Consider the following 13,832-nt stretch of genomic DNA (forward strand, 5'->3'; position numbering starts at 1 on the left):
TCTCAGCAAAGAGCATCTTGACTCTCTTGAGACAGTTGCTCTTACAATTAATAATTAAAAAGAGCTTTCGAAATAAAGAGCGTTAGACATGAACAATTTATAAAAATTAGAATTATATGTTTATTATTACAATAATATAGACAATAACTAGGACTCTGATAAGCTGCTCATGTACAAGAAGTACCATAAATCACACGTAACAAATATAATCGAAATAAGGCTTAAATATCTAAGTCTTTTTTTTATTTTTGCAATCCCTTAGCGTGCACCTCCGTGCGCATGACCCGCTCTAAACACTGCTCCACTAGCCGCTGTCGAGGGCCGTTCCCCTTTTCCATTTGCAGTTCCACCACCAGATGTAGACGCAGTTGATTCTCCGCCCTCAGATGGGCTCTGTTCAGCGTCTAGATTCTTAAGCTGCTGCTGCCACATGTCTGCATAGATGCTGTCTTCGCGCTGAACAAGTTGATCGTGTCTACCACGCTCCACAATGCTGCCCTCCTTTAGCACCAAAATCTCATCTGCGTGTATAACCGTGGACAGGCGATGTGCAACAATAATTGTGGTTCGATTGGCACAGACACGGGCCAATGCTGCTTGAATATTGCGCTCCGTATGCGTGTCCAGCGCAGAGGTAGCCTCGTCCAGCAGTACAATAATGGGTGACTTCAGAAGAGTTCTCGCGATAGCCACACGTTGTTTTTCACCGCCACTCAAACGCAATCCTCTCTCACCCACCTTAGTCTCATAGCTATCGGGGAATCCCAAGATTCTGTCGTGTATATCCGCTGAGCGCGCAGCCTCGTAAACGGCATCAGCTGTTGATCCTATTTTGGCATATTCAATATTATAGTAAATGGTGTTGTTGAATAGTACCGTGTCCTGAGGTACAACACCTGCAAAATTTTAAAAATATTTAATTTGTTAGACGTTGTCACAATTGAAACTGAATTTTTCTTTTTTACCAATTGCCTTTCGCAGACTTTGCTGTTGAACCAACTTGATGTTCTGTCCATCTATTGATATGGCTCCCATTTGCACGTCGTAGAAACGGAAGAGCAATCGCATAATCGTACTCTTGCCAGCGCCAGAGGGTCCCACAATGGCAACAGTCTTTCCTGCCGGTACCGAAAAACTGATATTGCGCAATACCGCCTTCTCTGGCGAATAACCAAATGTAACATTGGAGAATTCTATGCCACCGCCAGCTGTAAGCAACGGTGCACTGCCTGGCGCATCCACAATTTCCTCGTCCTCACGCAGCAATTCAAACATATTTTCCATGTCTACGAAATTCTTTTGTATAGCACGATAGTATGTGCCAAACCAATTCAACGGCATGTATAGATCCATGAGATACGTGGAAAAGAGCACAAAGTCACCGACAGTTAAGGTCTGATGATGCACCACCAAATAGACGCAGAGTAATGATCCCGCTAATAAACCCAGACAGAGAATAATATTCTGTGCCGTGTTTAGCAAGTTCAATGTGAGCATTGACAGAAACTCCTCCTTTTGGTACTTGAGTATAGCCTCCCTGTAACAATCAACTTCGTAGCCTTCGGCGCCATAGTATTTGACCGTCTCAAAGTTAAGCAACGAGTCTACACTTCGAGCACGCTGCTCATTATCCGCAAGATTCATTCGTCTTTGGTACTTTGTGCGCCATTCTGTTATGGCAATGGTGGATGCTGTGAATGAGATTGAGAAGAAATTACAATAATATAAGATAACCAAAAATATTCAGCTAGTTGACTTACCTATATACAAGAACATGGTTAAGAACACGATTAAACCGAACCACCAGTTAAAAGCGTAGATAAAGAAGACAACAGCCACAAGGAGATCGAGTATAGTTGGAGTTATTGAGAAGACAATATAGTTGAGAAGATTGTTTATAGAATCTGTGCCTCGATCCATGATACGCAGCACCTCGCCCGTCTTGCGTTGCAAATGCCAACGCAAAGACAACTGATGCAAATGTCGGAATAGATCAATCTCAATCTCCCGGGTTGTATACTGTTGTACGCGAATCCATAGGAAAGTACGCAGATTGTTAAACAGACCCATGGTGCCCGTACCGCCGCCTTGGAGAAACGATAACGCAACATAAATAAGCACAAAGTCCCAACGGAATTCGACTGGCTCAATGGTAAGGCTGTCCACTGCGGGGAAACGGGAGATAACATTATTAAGTTGCCTTTTCATTATTACGATAACATGACCTACCCAACAACTTGCGATAAATGGGCAGAAACAATTTAATGACGCGCCCGGCAATGAGTAGAATTATGCAAACGACAACAGCAAATTGTAGCATTGTATCCTTTTTGGGCCACAGATATGGAAATAGTGTTCGCAACTTGCGCCAACCATTTCGAAATGCAGACCCAGTTGGCACATCGCCCGTTAAGTTTTCTGATGACTCATTATCCATACGCTGATGCGGATTATAGGGCGCCATTATGCCTGGTGCCTTCAGTCCGAGTACAAATATGAGCAGCGAGCATAGAAAACGAGTGATAAACATGCCCATTTCAATTTCATCTTTGTTGCTGTATTGTAGAAATATATTATAATTAAAAAAAAATAATTACTTAATCAGAGAAATATAGGAATAAGTAAAAATAGGACCACTTCTGTACATGTTTCTGATTTTCCTTTGGAGCTTAATACATCAATGTAAAGGGTTTAAAAAAGTACTGATAATATTGATGATACGCCCCTAAATCAAAAACATGTCTCGAATATGATTACTGTTAAGTAAATCTCCTATAACATTGAAATTTCTCTACCTGCACAGTGTCACATTAAGAATTCCAAATAACGTAATATTAGTGAAACGCAAAAAGAGAAGGTAAACATACTTTTTTAAATGGAACCACCAGTCTTCATGGTCTAAGTTCACGATTGCCAGCGCTTCATTGATCAGTGCCAAAGTCCAAAAGAGCAACAAAATGAGGCCATGCCCGCGTGTTGGAACCGAAGGCAGTTGATAATGTCGCTCCTTGACTATGAGACAGATGCAAAATGGATACGAGAAACACACAACACATGTGTAAAATATCTGCCAATGGTAGTAAGAGTTAATCAAAGTTCTCAAAGTTAATTTAATTAACATACTCACCATATAACCATAGACCGCACTGTCCGTATAGATGCGAGCGTTTAGAAAGAATCGCAGTAGCGCCAGCACAGATACAAAAAGGAGCAGAAACATTTGCAGAGCATACAGACGGGATTTGGAGATCTGTGTAGGATCCTTGGGTGTGGCATATTTGCGATAAATCAAGAGTTGTATGCCGCCAAAGAGGAGTAGAAAACCACCACATACAGCTGGTCCCACTGTGTCCATAAAACAGTGTGAGATTCCATGATTGGTCCAAATCTCGCTCAACGTCACATTTGGCGGGCAGTACAACATTTTGAGTGCCCTGCAGTTGGTGAAATGCTCAAATTAGTTAAGTACATATCAGCTTATTGAGACCTTAAATGCCTTCCTCGAATTTGACATAAGATACGTGCGCAAAATGTGATAATTATATTTATTATATTACGATAACAGCTGCGTCGGGTGCAGACCGACAGTGTGATGAACTATATTTGTGTTGTGAGCAAAATGACTGACTACTTGTTTTCAAGATAAAATTCTATTAAATTATGTATAATTGTTAATATTTAACTACATAGTTATATAGTTTATAAGTAATTGCGACTCGTTTTCCGGCAACTTCACAATTTCAATTTAATGAACCACTATCAAAAATTAATGAAGTTATCAGCATAAATTAATTGATACCGAATATAATTTTGACTGTGTTTAAAAAGATTGTGTCCACTAAGTAAAAAAAACAAAACTTGCAAATCATTCAAAGTATTGTTATTGTGTTGCATTTATATTGTTATTATGCAATTACATTTCCATTGTTTTTGTTAATAAATAATCATGACTTATACACAATCCATTTTTGTTTCCTTTTACCTTTTCTTACGCTAAGCGTAATTTATTAGTAATATTGTGTAAAAGACACTTATCTTCAATTTAATGCAATTGTTTAAGAACGAGTTGTATCAAATCGTTCGGATTCTATTGAACTAAACCCTGAACTGAACGAACGAACTAACTCACTGATTGTAGGTCATTTAGTTCAGTGAATAGATCGCAAAACAGTTTGTTCAGGAACAATCCCAATCATTTCGTTGGTTGATTTGAATTTCCAACACATCTCGCCAGATTAATTATTAAAATTTAAATAAAAAACAAAACAATTTTCGTTTGATAAATATGAAATTCATAATTTTATCAAAAGTCAGTAAAATTATTGATAACAGATATAAAAATTAAAGCCTAAGCTAAATTCTGTTTCGTTCATCAAAAATTGAACCGCTACAATTGAACTACAGTTTGGTTCTAGAGTTGCCAGCTTTACCCTAGATTTAAATTTAGCAAAATAATTTATTACAAAAATCTAATCAAATATACTAAACAAATTTTATAAAATTCAAACTCGATACTTCGATTTTTACGAATCGCCACTTTTGTACTCCCTTTGCCACTGTTAAACTCAAAATGGCCCTGTAAACGTATACATATCGGAAAAGAATCGATAGATAATTATTTATTTGATTCGTTCAAATTTTCTTCTGCTTTTCCAAACTTTAACGGCTTTCTTTATTCAGAATGTAATTTTAGTCCAATTTCAATATGCAATATATTTTAAAATTCAAATAAGCAGTATTAAATTTCCTTTAATTGCATTAATCGTAAAGAATTTAATACTTGGAAAGTCTACATATATTTTGTAAATAAATATTTATTCTTGAAAGTAACAAAGTTCGTTTTTTGTTGATGTTTTTAATACTTCAAATAACATATTTATATTTTTAACTATCTTAAGTCAAAACTAAATTAAAAATCAGTTAAACGAGTTTCTGAGTTTTGTTGTTGTTGAATATTCTAAGTGCCAGGAACAATTCTATTGGAGTCAAAAACTACATTTGAACAACTCTTTAAAATCTTCAAACGATTATTATACAATCTTATTTACAATATATGAGGTTTAACCAGCCAGCTAAACAATTAATTACTTAAATTAGGAGTTTTAAAAACTACAAGCGCTATAATTTCAACTAATATACAATTTTCGAATTTGAATATTTCTCATTATCTATGGGTGCTGTTCCAGGTCTCAAAGTTATATTGATTTCTGAAGAAATCTCATTTTGAGAAAGAAATTTTGACACGCAAAATGAATTGTGGTAGATTCAAACAGTCGGAACCGTACATAGGTGTTTTATATGTACTATATACAAGCCACATATACATACATATAAATTTCAATTGGTTATATACTAAATTGTTCAACTTGGATTTAAATTATTATCACAAACAAGTACATTTAATATGCATCATTACGAGTAGGTACTAGAGGATGGTCATTGGACCGGAAATCTTAAGGTTGCCGTGCTGGGGCAATGAGTCTTAAATATTTACAGCTATGAATTAATTTTGGCCAACAGCGGCTGCGTCACGGCACTGTTTCCTGCCCCACGCGCCGAAACCGTTGGACGTGGACAATCTTCGGTTAATGAAAGGTCATGTCCGTGTCCGTGTCCATGGCCATGGCTATTCGAGACGGGTGCATTCTTGGACAACAGCTGCTTATAGTTCTTGACTAGATAGCCATAGGGGTTATCACTGCTGAGGCTTGGAATGTTTTGATTACTGCAACTGCTTCCGCTGCGCTCGAGACCAAGAGTTGTCACAGCTGTGGGCAACGCCGGTGCCTTGTTGTTAATCAGGGGAGTCTCATCACAGTCGGCAAACTTAATCCGTTGACCGCTGCCCATGCTGCCAGTTTCGGTGCCGGCGGCATTGCTGCGACTTGTCTTCAGCAGCGTTGAGATCGTGGGCGATGGCTTTAAGCGACTCCTTGTCTGCGGTGCTGGCTGCAAAATGCCACTCAGATTGGAATTGGAATTGGAGTTGGATTGTGTGTGATGGGCATGGGTAATGCTACTGGTGTGATTCTTGAGTGTGCCGCTGAGTGGCAGGCGAAAGTGGGCCAACTCCCAGCTATCATTAGCAGTTCCATCCACACCACTACCTTCTGTCTCTGCTTCGACGCTGCGGAGCGAGCGACTGCCATAGATATCACATGGATGCTGCGGCTGTCCAGCTTCCAAATGGTAACTATTGGCCTCAGTCTTTTGTTGCACATTGTGGTCAAAGCAGTTGCCATTCAACTTTGGCGAACTGGAGCTAATCTTGCGCTTAACTCGTAGATTGGGAGAGGTCTCCTTGTCCACTCCTGGCAGCGTTATCGCTGGCACTGGTGGTGCCAATGTGGCCACCACACCTAGCTCTGAGTATTGTTTGTAGAACATGTGCGGCTGACGTTGGGGTTGCTTGAGCGAGGAGCGTCTCGTTAGCATCAGCTTGCTGGGAGACATCAAAGCATCGGGCTTGGGCACCTCACCCTCTAGCCAGTATGTTAACATTTCCCCCTTGCCCTTCATGGGCACCAGTCCACGACGTGTCGTCACAAAGCTGCCAAATTCATCCAGGGCCAACTTGGTGGTCTCGCTAATGTGAATCTTGAGTGCCTCCCCATTGGATTCCATGCGAGAAGCTGTGTTCACAGTGTCCCCAAAGAGGCAGTATCGTGGCATCTTCTGGCCAACAACACCAGCCACACAGGGACCCGTGTGCAGGCCAATCCGAAGCTTCAGGCGATCATTGGGTCGGTGGTGTATCCTAAAATTGTGAACCGCCTCGAGCAGGGCAAGAGCAAGTCGTGCAATCTCCCGTGCATGATAATTCTCATTGCGAATTGGCAGTCCGGAGACTACCATGTAGGCATCTCCAATGGTCTCCACCTTATACACATCAAAGTTCTCCACAATCGAGTCGAAACAGGTATACAAATCGTTGAGGAACTGAACCACCTGCATGGGTGTGCTCTCCGCTGAGATCGCTGTGAATCCGACAATATCACTGAAGTATATGGTCACCTGATCAAAGGTCTCTGCCACAACCGGTTGTCCGCTGATCAGTTGAGCGGCAACGCTTTGGGGCAGCAATTGGTAGAGCAGTTTCTCGCATTTCTTCTTCTCCTCGAGATAATCTTGGGTGCGCTCCTCGACAAGTTCTTCCAGATTATTGGCATACATTTCCATGCGTTTCAGTAGATTGTCAACAATGTTTCCAGTCTCATTATCTCTATGGAAATAAACACATACAAATTATTATAAATATCGCATATAATTTAGTTAATTATCGTATTGAAAAAATTGAAATGACACAAAAACAATTTTATGTCTATGATTTAAGTTAAAAATTCAACTGAAGATAAACTATTATGAAAGCGAATTTAAATGGAAAAATTATCTTACTTGTTGAACTTGCGTATCATGGACTTTAAGGTATTAAAGTCGGGTCTTTCCAGAGGATCCTCAGCCCAACAGCGTCTAATGATGCCAATTACATCCGCCTTGGTATCACCGTACGGTTCCAGTTCTGGACGGAAGGGTTTACTCAACAATGCCTGCGGTTGATAGTTTTTAACCAACTCGATGATCTCTGAAAGTGAAGTAAATAGCTCTGCTTTAGTTTTCAATTCAATTGTGTGTGTTTGAAAAATTAGTAGTGAAATATTGTGTGCCTGTATGTTTTAATATTGCATCAAAATCAAAGTCCAAGGTCCAATGGATAACACTGAATACCATTTCTAATCGCATACACGCACAACACATTCATTCGCATTCAGTTACAGTTACAGCTACAATTATGTGCTCCAAGGAACATTATATGAAGTTCCTTTGGCCCTATCTGCTGCCCGAGAAACCGATCAAGCAATCGCTGATCGGTAAATCTTGTAATAGCGATACTGGCATCTGGTTCCATGATGTCAACAAATGTCTCCTGCTCACCTTTTATAATAATCGCGAGGCACAAGCCGAAATCAAGATTCTAAATTTGTTGATGCATCGCAGTCCGCGTGAAACTGGAGGCATTGAGACATTTACGTATCCACGAAAAGGTCAGTAATTGTTTATTATTGTCATAAATTGCATAATTTGCTGATCTTTGAGCATTGTTAGAGCCTACTGATGCTGAGATTGTATTTGGCAATTGCGATTGCGAAAAGCTGTTTTGCAATCGACGACCATTCAAAACCGGCTGGGATAAATCTCGCATCGATTGGCTGTGGGATTTGGAGCACTTAGAAACACAGCATCAATTGCATTATATTTTACGAGAGGACGACGGCCGCAAGAGGTTTTCAAAAAGAACATCATATATCCAACTGCTGAGACCTGTAGTGCAAGTGCAACCAAAGAAAATCGGATGCTGGAGTTGGTTACGACATAGTTGTGGCTATGTCTCTGATAGCGAAAGCATAGATGTTGACAAGAGCGCAATAAGTTTATGATTTGTGATTTTGAGTATTTGAACACTTTTCGAAAAAAAAACCACTTAAATAGAACTTCCTGTCTCAGCAGCACTCCCAACTGAAAACCGCATTCCAATTTCAAACCGCAATGTTTTTGGCCTAAATAGTGTACATATATAAGATATTCCTTAACAATTCTGCAACTCCCAGCTGACAGCTGGCAAAGAGGCAGTAGACAGTCAAGGAGTTAAATCAACTCGACGTATAATTTGATGAACTTGTCAAGTGGCTTGAAAGAGCTGCAATGACTTGGAAACTTGCGGACCAACTTTTCAAAAATTTAACTTCACTTTTATGAGCAAATCTCATTCTAGTTATTTTTATGAATGCTTTTGTACAAGTGCAGGAGCTTAAAAATAAAATCAGTGCATGCTTAATATACATACGCTAGGGAATGTTTAAACTATATAGAAATGAAAGGAAATTAAGATGAATTAAATATTTATGTCAGTTTTAACAAGTTATTCTCTTAGGACTCTGAGGTACGTTTGCTATTCTCTTTTTATTAAATAATAAATTGTAAATCGCACTTTAAATTTGACTAAATTAAAGTAATTATTTGAGCACTGACGAAAGAATCTCAAACTCAACCTGTGCAAAAATGAATTAAGTTCAAATGATGGAATTTTGTGTTGCATACCTTGGGGCGTCTTTTCGTGTACACATTTGCCCAAATAGAAGGGTCCTTGTCTTGTGGTTATCTCGTGCACGATGATGCCAAATGAATAGACATCACCCTTCTGGGTGCCCTCTGGAGCACGTTGATTTTCCATTCTCAAAAGTTCTGGGGCTGTCCACAAAAGTTCTGGTGCAAAATGAATGGGAATGGAAATGGAAATAAGGCAAATGTGAAAATTTGAGCCCACTTACTTTTCCAATACGCGTGACTGTTGCAATTCTCAATGTCACTTTCAATGTCGTGATTAGCTCTTCGCAGGCTGTGCAGCCCGAAGTCTGTAATCTTTAGAACGAATCGTGAATCCACAACGCAATTGGAGGACTTGAGATTGCCATGGGAGCGTATGTCGGAGCTGTGGAGAAACTGCATGCCACGGACAATGTCATGCATCAAGGACAGCTTGAACATCCAGTCCAGTTGGAACTGCTCGTTCTCTAGAATATCCTGCAGCGATCCCTTTGGACAGTATTCAGTGAGTAGGAAGCTTCGACGTTGATCCAGGCAGGCGCCATAGAACTTCACTAAATGATCATGCTGCAGATCCTTCATCCGCTTCAATTCCAGCATCAGGCTGCGTGACAGCACAGTATTCACATTGTCCAACTCTATGGACTTGATGGCCACCTTGCTCTTCTTGTACATGCCGACCGGTATGAAGATCTGGCGATCGCCATTGATGGACACCATGTCCTCCGACATGAGTGTAAGTTGGGAGCTCTGCTTGACCAGTGAGTGAAAGGAACCGCGCATGAAATGATCTGCGGCATCTCGGAACATCACATCCTCCAATGAGACTTTCCAGCTCATGGAATTGATCTCAGCCTCGGCTATATAATGGCGATATCCACAGAAAAAGCATACTGCCATTATGATTATCATAGTGCCCAGAACAATGGAAAGGATCGCATAACCAGGCAGTGCTATAAAGTTGGAATCATTAATAACTATTTTCTTCCCTATCAAATGTACTTACAATTGTCCGGACAGAGAGATCCATCGTATCCACAGATCGGACGATCAGGCGGCGCTTGATCTCGTCCACCTGCCCAATGGATTTCCTTTTCCGATTCAAATTCCAATCGATTATGCAGGAAATGTGCCACAATCTCAAAGCGACCCGTGCTGGGATTCATGTCCAGCAGGGAATAGGCCGAGATGCGATCACCATTCGAGTCGATTGTCACATTCCCCGTGATGCCAGTGAAGCTGCGATTCCACATGCGTCTCACAATGTCCGTACCATTGATCGGTCGAGTCAACATACTCGGATCCTCCCGGATGCTCTCATTGAGGGCATTCGCATAGAGCAGGACGCCATCGAAGAATGAGGTAACAAATGCGGAAATTGGCTCATTCTCGCTAAATGTGTAGTTGTATTTGGCCGATGCGATGTCTTTAATCTGCGAATGGTTTTAACCAAACATAAGTCAGTGACAGTGCTGCCAAATTTTCATACAAAAAAAGCCGTTTTTGACTGGAAGAACAGGCAAAAATAAGCTAAAGAAGTTAAGAAAAAAGCTTAAAATGAAGCGGTACTTATGGGCTCACAAATTTAATGTTTTTATGCCCTGTGCCCATTAAAAATGGGTCAAAAAGGGTATAATGTGTTTGGCATGGAATGTATCTAACAGGCAGAAGAAGGCAGGACAGACCCCATAAAGTATATATGTTCTTGATAAGGATCAAATCATGTATTAGTATTTTATTACTTTTTTGTTCTTTAAGATATTTTAAGCAATTCGATAGAATATGAACTTACTATAATTTGCTCCTAACAGTAGATTGTCTGGGCACAGCGAGCATGGGGCAAATATCGATACAAATAATAATGAAGCTGCACTTTTTCATACTTTACATGTCACATTTGGCTGCCGAAAAAAAGCCAAATACATTTCTAAAAAAACCAGAATTACCGCTTCCCACAATTTCCAATATTTTCATTTCAAAATAAGCCAGATTTGACGGGAAAATAGCGGTTTTGGCAGCACTGGTCGCTGACCACAACCTCCTTCAATTTCTGATATCTAAAACCCCATCTCCTGCTAAGAGTATCTGTGAAATTTGCGACTTAATTGCTTTGGCACCCGTGAAATTGAATTACAACGACGCAAGTTGCAAATCTCATCGACATCAACTTCAACAGCGGATACACGGCAACAGCAATGGCAACAGCAATGGCAACAGCAATGGCCATGTCAACGACGATTTGTGGCCAGAATCCGTGCTGAAGTTATTGCATGCCGCACATAGCCAGGTTTTGCGCGGACTGTCGAGTCTTGTCTGAAGTCTCAGCCCTAAGGGGCTTACGTGGGCAGTACTCCATCTGACGGTTCCTTTGACAGTCTGCGGCAGCACAGTTGCATTTGCAATGGCTGAGTGAATGTCAATGGGGTTTTTGAGAACGAAACCGCCGTTGGAAATATTCTCAACCGCAGCTATTCGCATAAATCATGGACAAGACAATACTTAAGTTAAGAGCCTTAGCCATGTCACATCAATACAAGATTTCGCTGACTTAAATAACATATTTTCATTTTAACAATCAATAAGTAATGTTTACTATAGATTCACTTTAACAACGACAAAAACTACCCTTTCCTTGGGTGATTAGTTTCTGATTTTATGGTGGTCCAACATATTTATTTTAAAAATATATATGCGAATTATAACGACTAGAGCTTACCATAGTTTGGATTAAATGTTTCTATGGTCAATTATTTGTAAATATTAAAGATTTAATGTAGCATAAGAAAGTGTTACTATCTTGTTCAATATTTAAAAGAATATCAAATATCTAAAAATAAAAGATTTTAGCTTTAATTTAATAAACTGTCTTCATTCTTTTGTGACTTCATTAGCGAATTTCTTGAATAACAACAACTGTCATAACTTGGTCAAATCTCAAGCAATTTCCTTGCGGAATGTCAATTTTATCATTATTTGGTCTCTAATTTAATGCTGCATCAAAATTAAAAAATTAATTTTTTTTTCTTCACTGTCCATTTTTTTTTTCCCATATTTTTTTCCCCCTCACAGTTTTTGATTGATCGACAACTTGATACTCTTGAACAACAACAATTACACTTCTGGTAATGAGTTTTTGATGTCCTGTCAAGTTCAAGTTTCAAGTTTCTACACTTATTGGCAATGCAGCTCTTGAGAGGCACAAAGTGTTAAGTGTCATTAGTTGCAGTCTGGACCCGGTCTACTTGCTTATCAGACCAGAAGCAGCTCAAACAAAAGACAAAGAACAACACAAACCATTACAGAAATCTCTTGCTTGTGTTGCCCGAGTCTTTCCAAGTTCAGGCTCTACAGAGTTGGCTAACAAATGCTTTTAGCTGGACTTATTTGCCTCGTTGTTTGCCATAGTTGCTGTTGTTGTTTGTCGTAAAATATATTTACGATTTCAGCGACACTGCATACATATATGTATGTACAATGTACTTACATACATTCATACGTACATTGTACATACATACATATGCAAAACAGGCTGGCCGTCGAGCACGTGCGCCAGCATTGAGTATGCATGAGAGCAGAAAAAAAACACGGTAGAGAGCTATCGTGAAGTGTGCTCGACTTCGAGATACCCAGCAACCAAATATGAATACCCTTCAATATCGCGATTCCCAAGCCGTAAAATTCCCTGCTCGAGGATTCCCTAACGAAAGTATGCAGATTACTTCATTCCTCGCCTCATAGAACATTACAGTAATACACTGATAAAAAAAAATGTTCTAAAATTAAGATTTTTTTTCAAAACTAAGAATTTTGGTCAAAAACATGCGTTGAAAACATAAAATTCTTAAAGTAAGAAAACATATATTGGTTTTAATAACATTTCAAATAAGACCAAGTTCTTGTTATAAGAATAAATATTTAAAAAAAAAAAGATTTTTAAATGCATAATTTTTGAATTTCTTTTAATATATATGCAACCATTTTATTCGTATTTGGTAAATTTTTTAAATGTTATTTTATTATTTTACTGTGCTTTTTTCCTCATTATGAGTAAGATTCGAACCCGTGCCGCGTCTCTAACCGGAGCGCTACGGTACCACTATAGTCTAATTATAAAATATGACATAAGGAATGAATAATCCTTAAAAATTTTAAATTTTTTGTCTTGCATTAAGAAATTCCAATTTTTAGAATAATATTTATAGAATTAGTAATAAGGTCTTCAAATTTTCTTATTTTAGGAATAAAATATTTAATATGAATGTGCCTGATATTACAAGTTGATCTTTTTTTAGTGTAGTTTCCTCGATTAGGGTTAAATCGACTGCTCATTTTACTTAAGGAAGAGAAAAGCTTTTTTTTGCGCATGTTGCATACATTTTCACTAAGCAAAAATACTCTATTTTGTGCATTTATTATAGCGCAGGGCTTATAAAGAAAGTAAGAAAGGCCACTACAGAAACTGGCCCAAAAAAGAGTCGTGAAGGAAATTGGAATTCCCGGCCACTTCAATTCCATTAGCATGCAAATTTGGAATGTCGCTTCCTTGCGGCACTGAAACTCACCTCATTGGATACCTTTGTGTAAGCATCGTCATTTGGCTGCTTCGGTGTGACTGTCAACATAGCTGTGTAGGCTTTTTTGGCGCGTTCATTATTGAAATCCGTATCATTCTTATCATACCAGGGCAGCGACGTCATATATGGCACACTGCAATCACATAATGGTTTACA

At 39.2% G+C, this 13,832-nt stretch overlaps 3 protein-coding genes across 6 annotated transcripts in view; 1 reads left to right on the top strand and 2 right to left on the bottom strand.

Moving 5' to 3' along the window:
• Positions 1–245: 245 nt before the first annotated feature.
• LOC117792257 (ATP-binding cassette sub-family B member 6, mitochondrial) lies at positions 246–4,059 on the bottom strand. Of its 2 annotated transcripts, XM_034632316.1 has the most exons (7): positions 3,983–4,059; positions 3,128–3,434; positions 2,868–3,067; positions 2,230–2,555; positions 1,761–2,165; positions 966–1,691; positions 246–896 (listed from the first exon to the last, which is right to left on the bottom strand). In XM_034632316.1, exons 2-7 carry the CDS (start codon positions 3,422–3,424, stop codon positions 259–261), a joined length of 2,592 nt encoding a protein of 863 aa, XP_034488207.1. In that variant the 5' UTR covers positions 3,425–3,434; positions 3,983–4,059; the 3' UTR covers positions 246–258. The 2 variants fall into 2 exon arrangements, with proteins under 2 accessions (XP_034488207.1, XP_034488209.1); XM_034632318.1 differs by lacking the exon at positions 3,983–4,059 and having other exon boundaries at positions 3,128–3,436.
• A 1,287-nt stretch (positions 4,060–5,346) lies between these two features.
• The window catches only part of LOC117792169 (atrial natriuretic peptide receptor 1-like), a 49,233-nt gene continuing 40,747 nt past the window's right edge, over positions 5,347–13,832 (bottom strand). For all 3 annotated transcript variants that reach the window (XM_034632189.1, XM_034632190.1, XM_034632188.1), the window contains 6 exons: positions 13,665–13,809; positions 10,109–10,535; positions 9,327–10,055; positions 9,097–9,261; positions 7,396–7,582; positions 5,347–7,222 (listed from right to left, as the gene is read on the bottom strand). In XM_034632189.1, coding sequence (XP_034488080.1) covers positions 5,497–7,222; positions 7,396–7,582; positions 9,097–9,261; positions 9,327–10,055; positions 10,109–10,535; positions 13,665–13,809 — 3,379 coding nt within the window. In that variant the 3' untranslated portion in view covers positions 5,347–5,496. The remainder of the gene's footprint in view (positions 7,223–7,395; positions 7,583–9,096; positions 9,262–9,326; positions 10,056–10,108; positions 10,536–13,664; positions 13,810–13,832) is intronic.
• LOC117792174 lies at positions 7,643–8,507 on the top strand. The gene is made up of 2 exons (XM_034632198.1): positions 7,643–8,042; positions 8,104–8,507. Exons 1-2 carry the CDS (start codon positions 7,790–7,792, stop codon positions 8,433–8,435), a joined length of 585 nt encoding a protein of 194 aa, XP_034488089.1. The 5' UTR covers positions 7,643–7,789; the 3' UTR covers positions 8,436–8,507.

Source organism: Drosophila innubila, assembly GCF_004354385.1.
Source record: "Drosophila innubila isolate TH190305 chromosome 3R unlocalized genomic scaffold, UK_Dinn_1.0 2_E_3R, whole genome shotgun sequence".
Classification (NCBI taxonomy): Eukaryota; Metazoa; Arthropoda; class Insecta; order Diptera; family Drosophilidae; genus Drosophila; species Drosophila innubila.